The 24,618-nt window shown below is 42.2% G+C and overlaps 1 protein-coding gene across 1 annotated transcript in view; it reads left to right on the plus strand.

Moving 5' to 3' along the window:
- The first annotated feature begins 2,458 nt into the window (after nt 1–2,458).
- wscd2 (WSC domain containing 2) overlaps nt 2,459–24,618 on the plus strand; it is a 33,213-nt gene continuing 11,053 nt past the window's right edge. Inside the window, exons 1-2 of the mRNA XM_068703989.1 lie at nt 2,459–2,871; nt 20,464–21,384. Coding sequence (XP_068560090.1) covers nt 20,994–21,384 — 391 coding nt within the window. The 5' untranslated portion in view covers nt 2,459–2,871; nt 20,464–20,993. The remainder of the gene's footprint in view (nt 2,872–20,463; nt 21,385–24,618) is intronic.

Here is a 24,618-nt window from a genome sequence, read left to right on the forward strand (position 1 = left end):
GTTCCCAAACTGTAGCTCCAGTAGATTTCTCATTGGGCTCTGTTTACAGCACAAAAGCTAGATCGGTCTATTGGGTGAAACAACAGGTGAATACAAACAGCTGATGTGTGGGATTATGCATAAAATTATCTTTGACAGACTTTGGTCTCATGCTTTGTGATTTAGATACGGGGGTGATGCACTGTATGTGCAAATCTGAACGAGAGGAAAATCCAACAGTAATTTTTCACAAGTTATTTTTTTGGATTGTGTGTGCTCACAACACCCATTTGTCATATGTGACATGAAACGGGCTCAACAGAAGCACCGTTTAACCGGTCACAATCTAAAAATGATAGATCATTTGTTCCCTTTTTCATACCGCCGCCTACGTATCCCTATGAGAGAGCAGAAATTTCATACAATGAACCCATTATCATCTATTTACTTCTGTCCTCTGCATCTGACAGGCAGATAATCCAGTGGTGGTCATGCACAGGCCAACGCACAATACACACAATGGAGCGACTGCAGATGTATGAGAGTTAGCTGACCTGGAGTCTTTATCTCTTGCACCATATGATTTACTCCCCACTCCTGACCTCTAACAATGCATGCATGTGTGTGTATCCATGAAAAAGAAAAAAATACATAACATAAAGTAGGAGAGATGTTTCGCATCTATCTGCAACGCTCCGCAGTTTAGTTACACTTCCTCAATCGTCAGCCTGAGAGTTTTAGGATTCTGTTGTTTGGCCGCTGTCCCGTCCTGTCTGCTTGATTCAGCATGAGTAATAACACTGCTGCACACTGGTGATTTCAAGAGTGTCCCTCTAAGTTGGAGTCCGTTGCTGAGTCACCATGTCGAGGAGAATAATTGTAGGTGACAGCGCTACGGGGGACAGACAGCACAGACAGCAACCAACCCATGAATTGATGCTGCTGAAATGTGCAGAGTCATCCTCTGAAGTGTCAGCACACCATCCCTTAAGGGCAGAGTAGCGTTAAGCTTGTAATAACCGAGTGGCTATTCAGACTGCAGGTGATGGAGCTAGAAGGGACTAAGTAGGCTACCTCACAGGTGAGACAAACCCACAATACTCCTTCATTAAAACATAATCTTTTTGGAAGAGCCATTTACCCAGAAGCACACCAGCCAGGTGCATTGGAGGCTCTAACTATCTATTCTGCTTGCATGTGAATGTCTATTTGTGTACATGCCCTTTAAAAGATCTGTGTAATGCAGTTGCTCTAAGCCATCGATTTAACAGCCGAGACTGTCAGGGACAGAGCGATAAAACTGATTGAAGCGCACAGTTTACACACAAGGAGATTTGCAGTTAAACAGAATGGATGATCACTCCGAACTGCGTCCAGCAGGGATACACACAGCGGCTGAACATCTGGAGGTGGGTATGAGAGGGGTGATGCAGAAATCAGGATTAAAATCAAAGCAAAAAAAAAGAAGCCTCTGGTATACCCATGTTTGGCTCAGAGAGAGGCAGAAAAGGGTGAGTTTTTGAACATGAATTCACTTCAGTGCAATTCTCTCACAGCTCTGTACGGGAATCCATGGATGCTATTAGCACACACATCTCATGGGCAGGGGCGAAAATTAAAATGGCACCAGCTGCATGTGGGGCACCAGCATACAGAAGGCATTCTAGCATGTAGGGCAGACTATATGGCATTGCATCACATTTTCTTTACTAGAACGGCACTTTTTGGGGGGCACCATGTTTCACCACTAGTGACACTTATGTAAGGCATGTAAAAAAAAAAAAGATCAAAATCCTAGAAATTGAACTAAAATACAAATTAAGACCTTACTTATATTCTGTACATTGTTTGTGCAAGTCTACAGTATATTGTCCTGTATATATTGGTATGACTAGTGGTGCTTTATTTGATTAAATGCTGCTGGTACACTGACAGCTTGTCTCCAGGGTCATGGTGCACTCTAAACTAACCCCGAGCCTGCTATTAATACCATTATTATTGCAATATATTGCAATCAGCAGGTTCCAACAGAGAGCCATATACACTGCACCGATCGGACTTCATATTGGTTCAACTTTCCTTTTTAAATAAACAGTATTTGAATGCTTTAGCAACATTTCGTGATTAGTTGTACTTAAAAGAGCTTCATGAAAGCTGACCAGCATGGTGCTAATCAAATCCGGCAACTTGCTTGAATGCGCCAAACTAACCTGGCCGCAGATCTACACCTGATTTTGGATTCTGACTGAAGCCCTCTCACCAAATCAAACTCGGATTGCCCTCCTGTAAGCGGAGATAGTGCCACCGCGTCAAACCTCTCGTGCGTCGCCCAGAGAGCAGAGCGCAGAGCGGCGGAACCAGCGCGCCTCCGCGTGCTCTGCCGTGTCTCTTTAAGTACAGCAGGCAGTGCTGTTGGTCCGTGCGGGAGCGCAGGACGCACGGTGCAGCGCTGCTTCTCCGCGGCGTCAAAACAGCCTCCCTTCACATCGGACAGTCGACAGAGAAGACAGGTCGGCCCTGCAGCCTGCATCACATCTACGCGGTGACCAGCTGACTGCGGCGAGTGAGACCAGAAGTGGACCGTCTCATCGGGGCTGATGTGGACCGCTTGAGCCTACATGGCCATATTTACATTACTCCTTCCTCCTTCGACTGAAAGATAGCAGCGTGCAGCGGTTTATCCGCGGTACCGTACAGTACGTTACTGAGCAGCACTGAGTGGCTACTAACGTTAGTTATCTGCTTATGAAAGCGCAGGTGACCAGAGAGCATATATTTGGCTGAACGATCGTGGAGATGAAACATCATGTCAGAGCCTGTGAGATCCCCGGCTGAGTTGCGTCTTGTGAACTGCATCAAACCATCTGCTGAAGCCTCCCCTTGACTCTGAAGGTAAGGTGAAGTCACTGCACACATTGAATTTGACGAGAACCCAGGAGGAAAGATTTCACAGAGTCCTGTAAGATGTGTGCATAGGTTGTTTTTTATTTGTGGTGTTATAGAAGTCTGTATCTGGAGTCACTGGTGTGATAACTGCTGGTCTACATCCTGGAGGTATAAACCAAATCCCACAATCCCAGAAATCAGTTGTCCAAAATTTGTTTTAGTAATTTTTACTGTTTTCGAATGATCACTGGCATTTTAATACGGAATTGTTGAAGACAAGCCTGAACAGTAACAACCTTTGGCTTTGTCTATTGATGTGTTTTGAACAGACTGAGCCTCAGGTGATACAAACAGCTGAGGGACAGAGGTGGTGGCCTAATCTGCCCTGTACACTCAGAAACATCTAAATGTATTATTCTGTTCATTGGACTAGTTGGCTATTCCAGTTGAGAGGTTTGTCTCGATATTTCTCTGTGATATTTGCATGCTGCTGTGTGACATACGTGAAGGTGTCCCTGCTCTCTACCCAATATACATTATCATGTTCAGTGGGCAGTAAAAATGCATTCATCTCTAACCCAGTGCATGGTTGGTCGGTGGCCCACAGTCTGAACAACTCCATCCTTTTCCCCAAAGTGAGAAGTTGCTGACTTTCATTAGAGCACTCCTGCTAATTTTTAACCAGAGCTGCAAATCATAAACTGGCAGAACCAAGCCCGCATTTCCACCCTTCATTTGTTTCTGTAGTTTAAAAAACAAATTTGTATTTTTCTCGATTTTAGTGTTATCGTTGTGTACAGAACCTCACTTTGTTTGTTCTCATTTATTAATGTTTTAAGCAAGAGTTCAGCTCTGTCTGACTGTGTTTGTCTTTTTGTTTTTTTTATAAACTGTCTCTGGTTCCAGCTTTTCAGATGTGAGGAAAGTAAAAAAATCTGAGAACAAATTATGCAGATGAATCGATAAAGCAAATAACCATTGCAATATTTATCCTCAGCTGCGCAGGCATTTTACTTAAAGGGTAACTCTTAATGACTTTAAGGAAATTATGCAGATTCAGTAGCCTGCTCTCCCCCTCATTGTTTCTGATGACCTCGGTGAGCTGTAGATCACCGTATCGAACCAGCCGCCCAGTGTGAAGTGGAAGAAGAAGAAGAACATAATGGTTGTAAAGATTGATCACTATGCTGTTAAAATCAATTTATGAACGGCACTAATTGCTCATGCTGCTGCTATTTCAGCACTTGGCATGACAGTAAATAGAAAGCACAGCCCACGACAGGCCTCTTGTTATGGCACTCAGTTCATATATAGCTCCTGAATCTAGACCAAGCAGAACTGATCAATATCATGAACGTCACTGTGGAGTAAAAATCAAAGCTCTAATTTTGTATTCTAATTCAACCACTCCGACACTGGGAGTCTCTATCACATCATATAACGTGGTTTCAGCTTCACATGGCAGAAATCTGTGGACGCTCATTTAAAAAATAAAATCACAAAGATTTTATTGTTGCTAACTGCGGCTGAGCTGTCCCGTGAGCTCAGTCCTCCCTGAGGCAGTGAACAGACATCAGTGGAATATTCCATCAACTGAGAAACACATTTGCATGAGAGGGTGCTGTCCACATTTCTGCTGTTGTTTTAGTGAACAATCAGGGTCAAAGTCGCAGTCCCGGAATTTGACTGTCAATTTTATCTATTGCGGCGAAAAGATTTAATCCTAAAAGAAAGATGTTTCGGTCAAATTCGATGCTGAATTTCAGAAAGTGGCTCAGATATGAAGTGTCTTGTGTAACGGCGGGGTGGCCGGCAGCCGAATGGGAAGGCCTTGAATTCCCCCAGAGCTTATCTCATCGTCATCCACTTGGCGACCTTTCAGGGAGGAGCCATGGATCACAGCCAATGGCCTGCAGGCTTTGAAGATCGCCAGAGGAACTGACAAGAGCAGTTTGCATGCTTCTGCCAGCCAACATTACAGTGAAGTACCATTGGTGCAGTAAGAGCTGTGTGTAGGTTGAGTGGTGTACTCGCTCCCGATATATCACCATCAAGAAAAGGATGTCAAGATCCTCATTAGAGCGCCTACAAAAATAGCTTGGTGTTAAACACTCTGCTGTCTTTGCCAAAGATGTGCTGAAAGTTTTAAAATTTTTAGTTTTGTTGATGTGAAACTTCAAGGGGTATGCCCTAATTTATTATGGCTTGGAATAACTTATTTTGCTCTTCCTTGAAAGAAAAGATGATTTTTGAAAGAGGATAATCTTCAAAACTGTGTTACGGTCAAACTGATCCGAGGAGTGGGTCAGCCCCGTTGCATGCGCATCTCAGCCAGATTTTCAGCTTATAGGAGGATTATTCACAGCACCTCTTCCGGAAGACGTATCCAGATAATCACCGCCCAGACAGGTGGTGAGGGAGATACTGGGTGGGAGACAGAACCAAAACCTAAACTTTAATGGAAGTCTATGGGTTGTGTTGACAGATATCGACTTACATGGCTCAGACTCAGACCTAGAATTCAGACAAAACACAGCCAACAAAATATGTTATATTAAAGTCCATCTCCAGTATTTAAACCAAACGCCACTTATTAAGCTTTGATCCCATGACTGAAAACCTAAATGGACTGAACTCAGACCTGCTGTTCAGACTTTTCTCTCAGACAGAGACAGGCACCCAGCTGAGGACATGACTGTTGTTTAATCCAACCAAGGCTAATATGAAGCCTTAAATGGTGTGTGTGTGTGTGTGTGTGTGTGTGTGTGTGTGTGTGTGTGTGTGTGTCCAACCCCCCCAGTTTGAGAACTACTAGCAGTCTTGAATGAGTCCATATACATAACTACTGTGATCAAACAGCAGCATGTTTGTTTTTAAAGTTACAGGATTTACAGTAAATTTAATTTAGAAAAACCTCTCTTCTGTTCCAAGACTTTGTCCCCAAACATGAATTATTACAACATTAGCTGTTCTTCCGGAGGTCAGATGCAGCATCAACTCTGGCTCCTCTCAGTCTGAACCAAACTCTCTGAGACTGACTCACAACTGTGTGAACGTCATCAGAGGAGGCAGTGGGCTTGAAGAGCGAAGACGGGGGAAGAGAGTGTGAAAGCATTGGAGAAAATGGGGGGGGGGGGGGGGGGGGGGGGGGGGGGTGACAAGGAGAAAACTGTGAATATAAAATCCACATTCTCTGTGGTCCACGGCCGACCTTGAGATAGTGCCAGTCGTCGAGATTAGCACATCACCACTGTAATTGCTCACCTCGAGTAGCAGACCCCCTTGTCCCTTTTTCAACTCGATCCCCGCCTTACAAAAAGGCTTTTGTTGGCGTTAAAGTGCTGGACTCTGTTTTCTGTACCTGCTGCACCAACAGAGCTGTGACCTGGCAGTCACAGTGCTGCCTGTGTGTGTAGCTGCACCTCAAACTAAAGCACCATTTATACTCCTGAAAGAGTGCTCACATTAAAGGTATTTATATCCTAATAGGTAGAAAACTGAATAACGTAGGAATAAAGATTACAAATAATTTGAAGGATTTTGACTATGAATGCACAATTGGACAGCAAACATTTAAAGAAGTCTTGTTAAAGCTCTATTAGGTCGATAAAGTAGATATTTTATCCAGTGAGCAACCCTGTGGTGTTTTCTCAGCTTTCAGAACATCACCTCGAGCAATGTTAGTCGATCCGTGAAAACACATCCGTCCAAATCCAGACTGCACTGTGAAGATTTAGACAGGCTTTTTGCTTAAAAGAGGATGTCAGGAGATTTTGATAAGCCCTGTCCTAACAATGCTGCGATACAGCAGCAGGAGCCCCAATGTGATAAAGAGTCAGAAGGGGTGGAGCCCCCTCTGGGTCTGTCAGCTGTGCAGTCGGTGTCAGCAGCGGCTTCAGATCTCCATTCAGCGCGCCCGCACCTAATTGGGCTCTCACACTTGCCAGAGAAATTTGTCAGGTTCCTGTGAAATGAAGTACTCGGCCAAATCAAGATGTGCATCCCTCTGTTCCGCCCCCTCCACCGCTGTTGCTAGCATGGAATAACAGCATACCCTTTTTTTTAACAGATAAACTACTTTTGCTTATTTCCTGTTGGGAGTATGTCATTGAAGGGTAAACAGCAGCAAAATCCCATGTCAGTGTTGTGCTCAGTAATTGCATCTACTGGGATTTCATGTGAAAGATGTGCAACAGTAACCCGAGCATCGTCTATTTATACACACTTTAAGTAAGGGCTTATTATTCTTACACTCAGCCTTACATGTTGTTCCATTAATTTCCAGCAGCAAGTGGGATGAAGCGCCTAAGTCTATCCCCTTATCAGCTACTTTTCCGATCTGGCGGTAAGCAGAGCGCACACTTGAGCTCCTCTGCGGCGCTAATGTCCTCCATCTGTCAGAGGAGCTGCCCAGGTTGGCCGTGATGTTAGGAACCATCACATGCAGTAAATGAAGCACGCCCGGTCAACCACAAGCCCGGTTTGCCACGCCTCGTCAACCCCCATCACCTCCGCTCGCTCTGTGTGACTGTGCAGATGTCTTTCCCAGGTTGCTTGAGGGTGGGATGACTCAGCTCGAGCTCCCGCTCAGCGCCTCACTGACTCCCGGTTCGACCCTCTCCTCAGCCACCCCGGGGCAACTTGAACGCGGTCTGGTGGAAGACTGAGACCACAACACAGGCAGCCTCATTTTGCTGTGTTAGACCCTCGAACGTAGTGGTTCCCAACCTTATTTTTTGTCTGACGCACCGCCGCAGCACTATGAAAGGGGCTCACGCACGTCAATAATTCACCACAAATAAAAACACAGAGAGGCTGCTGTGGATCTGTAAATGACAAAAGCTCGCACTCTCTTTTTCATCATCAGAGGAGCAATACTCGTACGTACAGTATTTTGTGAATTCTGCGCTGATTGAAGCTTAAATGGTCAGTTCATTCACTCACCATTACTGTGATCTAGCCACGCAGATAGTTTCAGTTTTATCTGCAGAAGTTTTGAGATATCTGCCTCTGAAATGTCTGCCTCCACTCCAATTTAATTGAGGTGTGGGGAATTTTGTTTGTGGTGCTCACAGATTTGAAGAAAATTCTTTCCATAAATGTCTCAGTTACTCAGGAAAATCCACAGACCTCACTGAGAAACATTTTCTTTGGAACTGCTTTCCACTGAAGAAAGAGTCCCTTTAAGTTTCAGAGCATGAAAGTCAGAACTTGAGCACATGAAACCAACTATCTGCATGCCTCTACAGGGAAGTGAGAAAATATGTGTTTTGGACATGAACTGACCCTTTAGGTAAAAGCAACCACATTCATGTTGGACTCAAGTTTGGGTATTCTTTTACAAAAATAACCGAGCATTCCGCTGTTGCTCTGTAACTTCAGAGATTTCTGTTTCTGTGTCTGTATGGTCTTTCTTCTGTTGCTTCAGAGATGTTGTCCATGTTGCATCAGGGCAACGCTGAAACACAGCTGCATGCTCGTCATATTTTATTCATCTTAGGAGAGGCAGCAGCGCTGAGGCTCGCTCCTTCTTGCAAGCCCAAAGCAGGCAGCTGCCAGAAAGCCTGAATCCCCAGACACATTGCCCATTTCTACTTCTACACACACACACACACACACACACACACACACACACACACACACACACACACACACACAAAATATAGGCACATTTAAAGCCACGCTATAGTGCTCGCCTGTGAACACGCATATACGTAACCTTTCCATCATTGCAGAAGTGACCCTTTCTCAATTTCCTTTAGGTCTTAGCTCCATGTGGTAACTGATGACAACAGTTTCACATATTGGAAAATGATTTTAATGATTTCTATTATTACAGTAGAAAGTATTACAGAACAAAGTGTTTACATGCAGCGAGTATGTTATCAACAATAGTATTCACAATGTCTACTGATAATAGATTTTGTCCTTCAGCTAGGTCCGACACATTGTTCGGCTGTCTTATGTGGTTTAAAATCAAATCAACAAACAAACAAAAATGTAGGTTAAAGAAGGAAATAAAATGGAATATCTTTATACTGTATACACACATATTGTATACACATACACACACACACACACACACACACACACACACACAAACACACACACACACACACACACATATATAACTTAAACATTCATAGCCTCGTTTGTAGACTTCAATATGTATATATTTCAGTTCAAGTGAATCAAGCTGCATCCATGTGAAAGTTGTACTGCCATCACTTCAAGATTTGGCTTAAACATACATTAAACCCACCTTTTAGTCCAGACTTAAAATACATGTGTTTATTTGCTCAGTCGTGGAATTGTCATTCCATGTAGAGCTGATGGGACCAACAATGAGGACGTAGTGACAACTTGTCAACAAAAACAACAACAGTTGACTAAAAATAGGACCTATGAGCAACAAGGCTTCAAATGATGTTCATATTTAATTGAAGAGGAAATGTTGACAGCAGGCCTCTGGTGCTGCTCGACCTTTACAGGCTGATTTGCGTGATGCTAATGAGGCCCATGGTTCAGTACACACTTGCACTGCAAGACGTGCGTACAGAGCACCCATCTACAAACACACTCCATGTTCTGCAGATGAATGCATCCAGACCAGTGAGCCCAGCTTGCTGCCCTGCGTGACTGTGCACATTGAAGAGCTCATCAAAAACAGCTAAATAGCTTGTGTCCAACAACAGTCGGAGTGGAGCTGACTGCTCTCATGGCATCCTTTCATTCTCCTTTTAATAAAGGGAAAATAAAGCTTCTGAATTGCATTAAACACTATCAGTCTGTGATGATGTTTAATGTAATTCAGAGGCTCTTTTGCTGTAAAGTTGTCTCGATCGTCTCATCTTCCTTCATTTGACTTAGTGTTCATTTCCCCGACAGACTTTGCGCAACTCCACAAGCACGGGCATCAAATGCTTTCGATTCTGCTGTGGGTTGTATGTGTAGGTGGTGAAAGCAGTATAGCCTGCATACTAATAGCAAGAGTATATTTTTCCAGTGGAGAAAAAAAATGATTTGTGTTTTTACTCAAAACATGTGTTTTGGCTGCATTCTACTCTGTTCTGTTGAGGCTACAGTCTGTGAAAACAATTGAGACCTTTTGCTGTTTTTGCTAATACAACTTTCAACTATATCATTACAATCTGGTGAGAAAACAGGCTCAAAATATTAGTTATTTAACTCTGCAGTTTTATTTCCAACCATCGCTGAACCTAAAAAGAAGCAGATGCACTTCACATTTGCAATAAGTGTTTATAAAACACATCCTTTTGTCATTTGGATTACAGCCTGGTGCAGTGTAGGTCAGTGGTGGAAAGTAACCAAGTACATTTACTCAAGAACTATACTTGCAAATACAATATTGTGCATTTTTAGAGATTAAACTACACACAACAGAATGTAAAGTAAAATCCAACTACAGAGCATCTTGCTATGGGATCACACACCATGCTGCAACGCCAAATCAGGCCAGAGCGTTAAAGTGTGTGTGTGTGGGGGGGGGGGGGGGGCTTCTATCTCAAAACAAATGCAGCCACTCCTTGGCCCCCTCACTCCCAACGTGAAGTCAGCCACAAAGAAATCTGGGTGTTATCCTAGAAAGCAACTGGAGCCTGGAGCAACACTTGGAGAGAGTAGTCCAGTAGTATTTTTCATCAACACAGTAATATCTCCAAAATTAGATCAGTTCTGTCTTTCAGCAACACTGAGAAAATTATTTATGCCCTTATATCTTCCCGCCTCGCTTACTGTAATGCTTTGTTCACTTGCATAAACAAACAAACGGAGCGGCTCCAAATTGTTTAAAATCCCGCAGCTAGACTATTGACCAAAACAAAACGATTTTCACACATCACACCAGTTTTGGCTTCACTGCATTGGATTCCAGTCTCTTTTAGAGGCCATTTTAAAGTGCTTGTATCACATATAAGGCTCTGAATGATCTGGCACCAGAGTATATAACTGAGCTCTTCACACTGTTCTGTCCAAACAGGCCCCTCAGGTCTGCTTTGTGCTTCGGGCTTTAAAAGTGCTCATAAATAAAATTAATATTATTATTATTATCTCCGTGACAAAATCTGTTCACAGACAGAAATATAAACAACAGCTTTTGTGGTAGTTTGCGCTGCAGTAGGTGTCTCCAGGACCACATTTAGTCATGATGACACACACTCAGACTCACAAGGTGAAACAATACCAGCGACGGCATCTCGGCTTGTAACAAGGAATGTTGTTGTTAAAGTATACGCTATTTGTCTTAAACTACAGGGCTCTAGGACAACTCTTTTCTCTTTGAAGACCATGAAAAGTAGATTTTTATTTTCACACAAAAGTCACATACAGTGACAGTATCAAGGGGATACATTTGATTCCATTTCCGCTTCACAAAACACTTGACTGTTTTCCTGTATTGCTCCTGTGCTTCATGCTGTGACAGCAACATGCAGTTTCGGGATCTTGTATTGTCTGAAGTGATCCCAGCATGTGGTGCTGTGGCCAGGATCAGCCTTTTATTCCAGACAACATCTTTAGTAGCCTCTCCAAATCCTCTTTTTGCAGACTTATTTACCTCACAAGGAAACTATTAAATGTAAAATTTGTTGACATTGAGCTGAAAAATGCAATGAATCAACAAGGCAGTTTTGCAATGATTTTTCCAGCTGGAAATGGATTCAGCTTAGTAGGATTAGTCTGTGAGACCACACTGTGGTTTTCTAAAAGGAAAGAGAGGACTGAAGCAAAGGGGAAGTGAGATTTTGTCAATACTGATAACTTCAAACGAAACCAGCCTCCCCCTGGCACCATCTCATTTCACCCCGACTGTCTTTCAGCACTTCTGAAGCACACATTTACTGTAGCAGTTGGTGCATTTGGCAAAAGTAATTCCAAACTGAACCGTCACTCATTATACTTCTTGAAAAATAGATTAAAAATGCTCTTTTCATTTCCCTCTCAGTTAGCTGCACAACAACAGTGTTGGAGGGTTCAGCTTCTTGCTTAAGGACACTTCAGCAGAGTGCGAGCTCGTTGACACAGGAGCTTGAATGTGTAGAGGGTCTGTCTCCCTTCTCACTGCACCGCTGAGCACTCGGCTCGGTTTTTCTGCTCTTACTCTGCCCAACAGAGCAGAAGAGGCTGTGTGATACAGAAGGACAGTCGTGTCATCATCTTCCTCTGTGAAGAAGTTCCCCCAACAACACAGTTATTACACCATTGTGGGATGCTGCTGTATTCATCTTGGTAAAATCGTTTTGTGGCAGCAGGTTTTAAAGCTGCTCTAATGAATATTTTATATCACCAATGGATCGAATGACTACGTGTAATGTGAGAGGGGTCGCTAGTAATGATGAATGATGAATTGGAACCAGCTGGTGAACATAGTGGAGCATTTATTAGCTAAAAAGTCAGATATGTGAGTCACGATGTTGTTGGAGACCAAAACAAATTTAAAAGAGAGAGAATATTGGACTCACGTACACCAGCTGACCAGAGACACAACTCCAAACTAATGCTAATGTTGCTCTGTAAGTGCTTAGCCTAGCATAGAGAATGGAGGTTACACCTATACCAAAACCTCAAACATTTACTCAACATTGACATGACGGATTGAAGTTGTGTTTTTCTGGCCTCTTATTTAACAGAACAAGTGTTCAAGCTCAGAAATAGTAAATACTGAGTCACATTAATGTTCAAAATATGTAATATCAAGTTGTTCCAGAAATAACTGAGCCAAACACCCACTCTTCTCTGGCTGTCCAACATGGAAAAAGAAAGTGCCCGATTCTCAGTTAATGAATAACTGTAATTCTTAGCTGCATGTTGATTGTCTCATTTGTGCTTTCACACTTTAACTTTAATGTTGTGATGTCGAAAATCGCCTCAAGTTCCATTCAGAGGCATCCGCCCCCCTCCACCACCCCCCACTACAATCCCCTCTTAAGTCTATTCAAGCAGAGAGGACTGAGATCTGCAGCAGAACTGAGCCGGGAGAATTCACTTTTAATTAAAGCAGAGAGACCGTCTGTGCTTAGTGAAGGTGGGAGAAGAAAAAGGGGGAAAAGCTCTTTTCCTCTTTGGAAAAAGAACTGAGCTGCAGATATTCTGTAAGGCCCTGAATGAAGAGCTTTGTTAAGGTTGGATAGTGGAAGACATCATTTGATCTCCCATTGACAGCGCCTCCCCGCTGCAGAATAATTACTTCTTTTATGAAGCCATTAGAGAGGACCGATTCAAGTGATTGTTTCTCAAATGTCCGTCCGTGTGGCCAACTGGGAACTGGGAGGGGCAGCTACCGAGGGTGGGTCTGAAACTCACACAGCAATCTGGGATATGTCTCTCTGTTTGGAGCTGTGTGACACCTCATCCATGTCTTTCCCGTAACCATCAAAGATTATTTTCTAGCACATCTCCCTAAAATAGCAGAAGTTCTCTCTCCTTTCTTGTCTTTCTTTCCCTCAGATTTAGAAACAGACCAAACAGGTCTACAAGTAGAATGATAAGTGCTCATCCTGATTTTGAGCAAATGACTTGTTCAGTTTTTGTCTTTCTGCTCATTCCTATAATTTAACTCTGTTGCTTTGTGTCCACAATCACAATGGAGCTATTATTCCTTCAGCCCCATTTTCTTTCTGACTGTGTCAGTTGCTTATCACCGTGTTCTGGTGGAAATGATGATCATCAGTCACTCAGTTACAATGCCGCAGCTTAACGCTACTGTGCACCAGTCAAAGAACAGGATTACATTATTTTTAGACCCTTTAATTTACCTCTTCTCTTTCAGAATAAAAGGTCACCACTGAGCTTAATGGACCATTGAGTATCATCAGGATTACAAAGAGCTTTTTCCCTGCCATCATGGGCTTATTTTTTAAGCTTTATAGGGTCTACTTAAAAACCATAACTGGGATTGGTCTGTTCAACCGCTACAATGCCAAATGTACTCGTATTTCTAATTACCTCCGGGCTTTGGGAGAGCGTAACGAACAGGGCTAAACACAGCAATGGGTTTCATTACAGCAATAGCTCTCTTCAGTAGGTGCCTCACATTTTGCACAAATAACACAAACAAGAAATGAAACCTAGTCTGACTATATATTTATATCTATGATATATAGATATAAATATATCTATGATATATAGATATATAGCCTCTAAAGACTTTTCTCGCTGCAAAAGAACACACTTACACCCACTAACACCTGGCTTTTGTCTTTAGAGGGAAAAGTTACATTCAGCATTCATTTTCGAACAAATGACTCTGCAGTAGTCAACGTCTTTTATTGGCCAATGCAGCCATGACGTCAAAAGTGACAAACTTGCAAGGAAAGGAGTCTACTACCTATTTTTAGTGCGTGTTCTTGTGTTTAAAAAAAAAGGGTATTAAAGACCATCTGGGCGCTCCCTTACTACATATAACATTCCCGTCTCGTCCTGAAGTAATGATTGGCTGCTCAGCTGCTGAAGGAATTAAAAACATATACAAACAACCAACCAGCCAAATGCTTTGACTCTGTAAACCTTTGATGGTTTAGGACTTTAAAACCCCACATTTTACCATTTATGCATACATTTCTGTCAGACCATTCGGTTGTGAAAAAATGTGTCTGTGTGTTTTGTCTTTTCTGTCCATACCAAAACTGGCAGCATTCATACATAATACTGTTTAGTTGTACTATGTACATATAATAAATGAATACATTTTATAAAATTAAACCACACTGGTAATACATCTAAAATGTATCAGTTAACATCTTGTGTCATTAACCTCTCAGCAGGCCATTAATGAGAGGTTAATAAAAAGAGAGTGGGGGCACTGGATGTCTAACCACCAATCTGCAGCTTGTCTACACTCATTACAGCACTGATTTGTCTACTTTTATCTCACGTTTCTTCCACATTTTCAAAACCTCCTGACAGATTTCAGACAGAGGTTTTGGTTACAGATAGCCAACTGATGAATAACATACAGTACAACGCATATAGTGGAACACTGTTATTAGAAACTTTGTCACAGGGTATGTGAAGTGTCCACATTGAAGCAGAGGTGGGTGTCCTCTTCAGTAAATGGTTCATATTCTTGTTGTTGTTTTGGGAGAAAGTGTATTAAGGAACAATAAGTAGCATAAGCTTGTCAGTAGTTTAAAACTGCTTTCCTAGCTTTGTATAATGTCTCACTCTACAGAGATTCTTTCAAACATCTTTGCTGATGAGCTTCCTTTTGAATGGCCACCCGTAATTAAGTGTATTGGGCATTGAGCCAATCACTAATGCGAGCACACGCTGAGATCAAACATAGTTTAATTAGAATGGCTGACAGGAAAATGGCAAGCCAAAACTGTACTCATACCGTGGAAACTTTTGCCAATCACCAAGCCAAAAACACAGCTCTGGCAGTGCGATGATGTTGCTGTTATTCAAAGTAGTCATGTTCACACTCTAGGTTTCAGGGGTCATGCACACCACAGAGTGAGCAGCTTCAATCTGTTCTGCTGAGCAGCAAAAGTTTGGCATCTAACTAGTTTGCTTGAGCTTTCTCACTTTTCCGTGTGAATTGACGTCTTTTTCTAGACCGCAAATGTCTTCAAAACGCTTTCTTATTGTTTCACCACCGCTATTTACAACAGTACATTCTTTAGTTCTATTGTTATGCTTTGAACACATATTACATCCTCAGTCAGAGATGCTCTCTACAACCTCGCTACTTTCTGCTGGTCTGTCGAGTTCGCTCATGGACCGGTAATGAGGCACCAGGCAACTTTGCAATAGGATGGTGGGGAACAATCTGTGTAAACTTGAATGCAAGCGTGGCCAGCGTTATCACCGGGGGAGGAATGTGATCTTTAGTTTGATTTGATTTGACAAACACGGCTAATGCGCACTGGCAGGCCAAACACACCAGGGAAGCGGAAAGACAGGCCCCAGGGTGAGGGGAGGGTCAGCCAGCACTGTTAACCCTTCTGCTGCCGAAGAAGCAAAAGCATGTTACAGCACAGTACTTTTACAGGATGGGACTTACTGTTGAGTGCTCAGGGAGCTGGACAAAAGGCCAAGGAGAGAAGACTCAAATGGTTTCCTTTCCCACTATTGCCGGTGCAGCTGATAACTTTGTCTTCCTGCCACTGTTGACACTGAACATTTCTATCACAGTAATGTGTGCTTCTTTCCTCTAGAAGCCCACTATAAATGACTGTTGGTGTTGATTTTACTGTGGACTTCGCTGACATTTCACCACACATATATTTTCCTGTATTTTTCTAACTTTCACAACTGTTAAAACACAGCAAGAAAACCCACTTTAAACTGTGGGAAAACAAATTTAATTCAGCTGGTGTTATGTGCACTGAAAAAGTCACCCACGTTGGAGTGAAAAGAATGCTTTTTGGCAGGGGGGGCCGATGGAAATTGATTACATCTGCAGAACCAAGTAACAATGTTTTAACTGCTTCTATCGTGGCAAAATATCCTACTCACAAATATTCAACATCTACAGAGTTCAAATCTTGTCGCCACTTTTTGAAGATATAAAAATGACTATCAGAAACATGCATCTATTGTCTTTTTACATCTTTTCTTGGCAGTTTCTTTCCTTCAAACTACAAAACAATAAAGCACAATCCCGCTGTGAGAAGTTTTTTTTACTGTCTCTTTGTCGTACCAGAGTTGAGCTAAAGGTCAGGCAGCGACTCAATTGTTGAACCCACCAGTTGTCTGTGGTGGCTGACAGTTAAGTGTTGTCTCTGAACTCGAGAGGTGTCACAGAGTTGAACGCAGCTCGTTCTTGCTCAACCCTGCCCCCCCCCCCCCCGGTCAATGAGTCCCGGGACAGATGTGAAGAATAGTTATGGTCTGACTTGTGGAGCCCTTTGCCTGCAGCACAAGCTGAGTTGTCTGTCTGACCACTCAACAAAGATTAACTTTGACGTTTCCTCCCCTAAATCCGCTCTGATTAAATATTTGCTGGCTCATTTAATATGAATGTGAATTAATGGTCAGTCAGTGAGTTCATGCCGGCTACACTTGAGTAATTGCCGTGACTTGGCAGAAAGACCGCTGCACCTCCTACTCCTGTCTGTTGCGTTTCCTTTCCGTCTGTCCATCTGTCTGTCTGTCCGTCTGTTTCACACCTGATTTGTATCCACGAGACCCTTTTTTAGCTCTACAGTAAATGTTGTGAAATGTGAATGGCACAAACTTGCAGTATTTGAAGCTTGAATGTGAAGGCCTGACTCTGGGAATTTAAGCCACATTAGACTGTAGGGATGGCAATGTTGTTCCGTCACTCACTCTGTCCACCACTTTGGTCCAGACTGAAACGTCTCATACACTCTACACACATGACTTTGATCACCCCCTGACTTTTCCTCTAGTGCCAGCATTACCTTCACATTTGTGTTTTTTGATCAAATATCTTAACTATTTGATGGATTGTCAGGAAATTTAGCACAGACTTGTGAAAACCCAAATAACTTTGGTAATCTCTTAACTTTCCATCTGGCATCATCAAGTCCACATTTTAATTCATCCAATACTTTGGTTAATGGCCAAAGAAAGCTAATGGCGTTATACCTGCTAAACATCAGCATGTTAGCATTGTCATTGTGAGCATGTTGATGTTAGTGTTTAGTGTCACAGAGCTGCTAGCGTGACAGGTTTGTCTCTTGTTTCTTTTTTCCCTCATGAAATATGACAGATCTATACAATTGCAACAAGAGTCCAACCACGCTCTTGTTACTGTCATTTGGACCTGCAAATTAGCCACGAGTTCAATTTCATTTTCGTAACTTGGGGGATTAAATATTCACACCAGTAATTAACCTGTGTGTGGGCCTGTTGCAGTGTACGTGAGAGGCAGAGTAAGGAGGTGTCACTTGTACTTGTCATTTTCTCCATCTGCTCAGCCTCTTAAACCACCATACCATGGCCTGTACACACACACACACACACACACACACACACACACACAGCCACAGGACTCCCACCAAGAGGCCGCCACACATTTTCAGGATACTGTTGCCCTGCACAGTGAGATAGGAGTGAGAGGCATGGTGAAATATGTATGTTTTATTTTTCTATTTAAGCCTTGTAACCCTAGGAAACCTAACCTAGATAGGGTTAAATATCTCCAAGGCAAACAAATGATTGGGTTTGAAACAAGGACTAGCTTGTTTGAGAGTTACTGTGTCGTTCGTCCTGAAATATGAATCATTTCTCTGTCGACGAGGAGCAAAATACTGACACAGGACTGAAGAATCGCCATGGTTACTGAGAGAGTAGAAGTCAATTTTCAACAATGTTTATAGCCCACTTCTGTTGCAACGAATATCACAAATGATCTACTGTGTAACTGCATCGATATGAATCCGTGCAAAATATACGCTGTTCGTGGGAACGAGAAGATCACTGAAATTCATCGGCGTTTCAGACATAAATGTTTCAAGGAATAGTTTGGGGAAATTTACTTTCTTGCCGAGAGTGAGATGAGAGGATTGAAGCCAGAGCCGACGGCTGAATAGCTTAGCTTAACTTAAAAAAATTGTCAGGAATATAACACACCACAACCGTAGTTTTTTACATTTCTGTTTGTGTATATACAAACGAGACGTGTTCTAGTAATTAGTTAAATTTAAAGTGTTTGTTTATTTATCCAGACCAGCAAGACTAACCGTTTCCCCTGTGTACAGCACTTTCTTGTACCAGCAATGAGACATCAGATTTATTTCTAAGAAACTGAAGCCTGGACAAATGAGACTATTATATATTTTATGTCCTGAGTGTGAAACCTACTCATATGATTTACTTTTTCTATTAAAATCAGCTACAACACCCTTGCAGACAAAGTGCATCAGCAATGAAAAACATCCTTGCAGGTGTTTAGAAGTTACTGATCAAGATACAGAGTCAAATTCAGACAGGATGTGGAATGTCTTTGGTTCAAGCACATGAGCAGAATGTGATCCATTTCTCCTTGAGGGTCCCAGCCTCGTCCCAGACTACGGGAGGGAAATGTAGATGGGGCGGAAAGCCAAGAGGGCCTGCTGTGCCATTGAGGTTTCAGGTGACAAGTATTCTGCAGATTTGTCTCGGGGCAGACAGAGAGTCACAAGGGCGACTGTCCCTTTGAATGTTCTGGAAAATTCCCTGACCCTGAGGAGTGTTGCGTTACATCTTCCAATGTAGCCTCCCGGGCTCGTCCCAGAACAGAGACTCCTTTGAGAGACGCTGCCGAGAATTTGGGAAGTCGGGATTCAGCCAGTTTATGAAAATGCAGTTCATCAGTGTAAAATCATCAAGGTACAATGTGTAAGATATCGTCACATGCTCCAAACCATTTTCATCTACTACTCTATAAAATTAAAATTTACAGCCATGGTTTTTTTTTTAAAACAAACTACTAACTAACTAACAAACAGCAGGGCAAGAATATGCAAAATTCAACCAAACTACTAAAACATGTGCCGTCGGCCTACAGCAGGGGAAGACAATGAGTCGCATGCTCGCTCTAAAAATAGCACAAGTCAGCAGTACAGTTGTTTGGTCAAAGTGTTTTTTCTGAGGCCAGTGTAACAGACTACAAACACCAGCAGCATGACGCGCGTACCTTTGGAATCTTTTTTTCTGGCCACTGAGAGCTTCAAAATGTTCATCTTTGGTAAACACTGTCACTTTTGACCCAGCCAGCCAATCACAGTGGAGGATGGGTGGAACAAATACCACGAGAAGTAGCCTACTCCTTGAACTCCGCTCTGTCCAGCTTCAGCTCTTGAACCAATCGAGCGTGGAGTAGAATTTGTAGAATAGAACTTGTAGAATTTTCAACAAGTGATCAAGTGAGCCTGTTTCCGGTCACACATTCACAAAAATGATCATCACCTTAGATCATCTGGAATAATGCTTTTATTTAATTCTCTTCAATTCCTGCACACATTAGTTCCATCAGTGAAAATAAACAGGGTAGAGGTTTGGTTTTGTTTTTTCTGCATAACTTAATTTATTGAAGATAATGTAGAAGTGTGAGCTTATTGCAGTGAAGCTTTACTGTTTTGTGCACAAACTAACACCAATGGCAATGTATATGGCACATTTCGTTACACTTAACTTCAAAGTGCTTTACATTTAAAGACAAATTATGAAAATACTGAATAGGCATAAACATAAGAACATAGGTAGCATAACAAGCATCTATGTATGTATGTATGCGTGTATATATATATATATATATATATATATGTGTATGTATATATATATATATGTATATATATATATATATATATATATATATATATATATACATACATATATAAACAAGCATACACCCAACCACACGGCAATGAAAACCAAAATATCTACACAATCAAACAAAACGCTTCCCAGATTAATCTCCGTTTCAAATTGTATTCTTTGACAAACTATGAGGACAGGTTAACTTGTGATTCTCAGTAACAAAAGCATTATTATAAGGCTGATTTATTGCCTTGAAGGTGACGCATCAACTTCATCCTTCATTCTTAACATGCTCATGTTATTTCTCCTTTTCCATGTGCGATAAAGCTTAGTCAGCTGTGTACTTATTCTTTCTGTGTGTCTTTATTGCAGATGGAGAGTCACGCCCTCTCTCTCAGTGAATAGCCGGCCTCAACAAAGCGAAAGGATCTCCGTTCAGCCTGTAAATAAAACCCTCTTCCTTCTGCACAACGTGGGAGAAAGTGCCACTGTGGGTGCTGCTGTGGCGTCTCTGTAGGCTGATAACCGGAGTGAAAGCGGTGTTGTTGAGGGATCATCTTTCACTCTGAACCACTCAACTTTCATGCCGTGGCCCCGGAGCCGGCTCTCGGGGCTGAACTGTCAGCGGGGAAGGCAGAGAGACTCTCACGTGGATTCATTGGACAGGGCAGCACAGAGCACAGGTGTAGAGCCTCTTCCTCATGAGACTGAAGAGGCTTACATGAGGGAATAGTCATGCTATTGTTTGGAGGACCTTCATACAGGATTAAGACACTTTAACAGACTTTTTCTTCATTTTCGTTGGGGCTGTGTGGTGGGAACAGGGGCAGCTGGTGTTGATTCTTCTGCTTTATGAGTTTTCATCACTGGGAAAGCGTGTCTGAGTGGCAGGGGGAGCCAGCATGGCCAAGCCTCTGCTGAAGATACAGCGCTATTTCCGCAGGAAACCAGTCAGATTCTTTTCCCTCATCCTCCTCTACCTGACCGCCGGGAGCCTCGTCTTCCTGCACTCTGGCTTCGTTGGGGACAGCGGCCCCGGGGCCAGAGGCGGCCGAAACGCGGTGGTAGCTTCAGAGATGGGAAGCCGCCCTTCGATGTCAGGCGCCCGGGGGCTTGGCATCATGAGCAGAGTGTTTAAAGAGACCCGCAGGTCCGGGCGGAGGTATGGCCCTCCGTGGATGAAAAAGGCCAGACAGGAGGGCCAGGAGACGGTGCGTAGGGGGGGAGACTACACCAACAACTGGAACCGTGCCCTTAAAGGACGCAGTGCCAAAGACGTGGACAATGGAAGAGGTGGGTCGTACCAACAATCCTTTACTATACTGTTGCAATGGTTTTGTTTTCAGCTGACAGTTTTACAAATTCATCAACAGATAAATTGTAAAAGAGGGTTGAAATTTGCCTTTGGCTTCTCCCACATAAAAAAAATAAATAAATAATAATAATTTATCAAAAGAAATACATTAATTCAATGCAGTGCTCCCTTAAGCAGATCAACAAAGCAAAAATAGAATTTACTGGTACAGTAAATTAATTTTAAATGAAGGAATAATCACAATGTGTGCCAGCAATTGCAGTGCTGCAACATTAATGACTTCTCCGTGTTTACGACTGAATTCTTGTGTAAAATATTAAGAACAATGATTATAATAACCCATTGTTTTGTGTCATAGTTGCTAATGAGAATTCAACAAATTATAAGAATGTAGGACATTTTATTACAGGCTGATTTATAATGCATATTCCCTGGCAAACACACAGGCAGCACTTGATGTTAATAAGAAATTGATCCAACGTAATCTCTAATTACAAACCGCATCATCTTAATGACTCAGAATTTCAAGTTGTAATTGGTCATGTAGGAAATCTTTTGAGAGTGGAGTGAGATGATGATTATGATTAAGTCCTCTGTCTCGTCTCAGAGTGAATCCTTCAAGGGTCTCACTCACAGAGCTTCAGCTGCAGCTCGGCTTTGTGCCACTCGGCACATGTTCGGCTGATACACAACCGCAACATCTAACTTCATGATCACAGGATTTACGGTTTTCTCTCACTGTGGGATTACATAATCCTGACAGAAACTGTTTACATATAAACTTCTGACTGGCATGTGACATCTTATCAAGTCACAAAAAGGTTTTGAAAACACCAGAGTGAGCACAGGAAATGTCTGACCAGGGCTGACATCTCTGACCTTGGATGGCATGAGTATCGTGCTTACTTATTCCTTTCCAAATGAAACATGATCAAATGAGCAGATAAGAGGATATCATTTACACCTGACTCACTTCTCTCTTGCTCCTCTTGGCCATTCATTCCCTGTCAACCTCTGCACTGTTGAATTAAGTATAAATGATTAAAAACAAAGTCAAACAGTGGATTTCTCCAACATCTATATCTGTTAATTAAGGAGTAATACCAAAGTACTTTAGATATATTAAGATACAAGTAAATGTCCTTCATTCAAACTATCCTCATCAAAATGTACTTGTCTACTTTAGTCTGTAAAATCTTAATCTTAAGTAACTATAGGTGTCAGACAAATGTGTAGGGGAGTACAATAGCAGAGTACAATATTTTCTGTGAAATATGGTGAAATAGAGGTATAAAATGGATTTACCCAAACACTGTAGTTTAAGTACATGACTCGAGTAAATGTACTTAGTTACTTTTCCACACTTAAAGCATTCCTCCAAACAGATGTCATTTCCAGTCCGCCAACAGAAATGAATAAAGCTTTGCATGTTACATGCAAAAAGCCTTTCCCCACTCAGTGGTGGAATAATTATCCAGACACTTTGCTTTAGTAAATTCAGCAATACGACAATGAAAATCTGCTATGTTACAAATTTCTTATTGTAATTTTACCTTAAGTAATATGATGGGCAGTTTAATCTATAAATGCATCATATTTAAAAAAAACTGGTGATATGTTTTGCAAAATCTTAAGTAACTTGCAACTAATGGTGTCAAATACATGAATTGTTTAGTATAATGTACAATATTTCTCCCCGGCATATAGTGGAGTAGAACTAGAAAGCATAAAATAATAAATTCTCAAGTACAAGTACACCTCAAAATTGCAGATGAGAACAGACCTGAGTAAATGTTCTCAGTTATTAGTCCACCAGTATGAAACATTCAGTTCAGCAGTTGTAAACATCTGGTCCAGTCTCAATACATGCTATTTTGGGTTGCTATTTATTCATATCCACAACGCCATAAATTTTACTACAAGTCCATTGTGGTTATGTGGGTTTCTGGTTTCCCTCCAGAGAGCAGTACGGGCAGGTGGAGAATATAAACTGCCCATGAATATGAAACACAAGTGTGAGTGACTACTGCTCCGTTTGTGTTAGCATTGGGACAAAATGTGGAGGCAGCTTGCCTGAATTTGTCTCCAAGCTCTCAGAGCCAGAAGAGAAAACAAATAAGTGCTTCTTTTACAAAACCTATGAGTAACAGCACAGTACCTCTCTGCGCATTAGAGTATTGAAGACCAATGTTTTTCTAGTGCACTGCTGAGTTATTTTTTTCCAATTCAAGGCCAGGAAAACAAACATGTTTACAATGTCTATTGAGGCTTTGGGATATCTGATAGTCTGGCTCAGTCCTCCTCCTCCCCTCCCGTTCAGAAACACTAAGCTCGCAGGACTGCAGCAGAAAGTGATGATGGAGTAATTAGCAGCATCAAAGCACTCGTTTGCTCCCATACAGCCAGCTCCACTCATTACTCCGCAGTTTGTTTTTTTCTTTCCTCTCCTCTCACTGCAAATGCACTCATTCCCACTGGCTCTGGATTTAATTTGGAGGGGATATTGGAGCATAAGATGCAGACCGCAGCATACAAACCCATTTGCACTGTGTGGTGCAATGGCACAGAAGCATACTGTGTTGAGGGCAAAACTAAAAGGAGTGGACAGAGGGTAGAATACAGCTGAACAAACACTTGACATTTGTTATTGTGATCCACCAGTTACAAGTTATTGTGGAATGTTTGCTTATAGAAAGAATAAAACAGGTAATAGGACCGTTTCATCTTTTACCCTCATGTCATACAAAGCAGAAATACGCCACTCAAAATGAGGTTCCAGCTTGATATAAATCAGCGTTTTCCTTCATCGTGAAGCCGATTATTATATCCCAGCTCAACAATAGTTACGAGGAAGATTACAGCCGAGTCCTGCAGCACACCACATGCTGCACAAATGCAGGTCTTTAGTCTATAACAATTAAAGTAATGCGGGGGGACCGGGACTCGTTCAGCTCGGAGGCTTAGAGGGGTAATGGCACAGCACAGATGGTGAGATGTTTGTTAAAAGGTAGAGTGGAGCCTGTGCAGCTCGGTTAAACAGAGACAGTGTGTTAATGAGAGGGAAGAAGCTGTTGAAGGGTTGCAGTATCCCTCTGCAGAGGTGCACTGAAGCCCAACCCCCACACACTACTGGAGAAAATGCAGAGAGATGACAGTTACAGTTACAAGCCACTAGAAGGGGATGTGTGTCATTATAAATAAATAAAGATTTT

The sequence above is a fragment of the Cebidichthys violaceus genome, unplaced genomic scaffold, assembly GCF_023349555.1.
Source record: "Cebidichthys violaceus isolate CVI_PGR_0920_01 unplaced genomic scaffold, fCebVio1.0.p SCAF_9, whole genome shotgun sequence".
In the NCBI taxonomy this organism is placed as follows: domain Eukaryota; kingdom Metazoa; phylum Chordata; class Actinopteri; order Perciformes; family Stichaeidae; genus Cebidichthys; species Cebidichthys violaceus.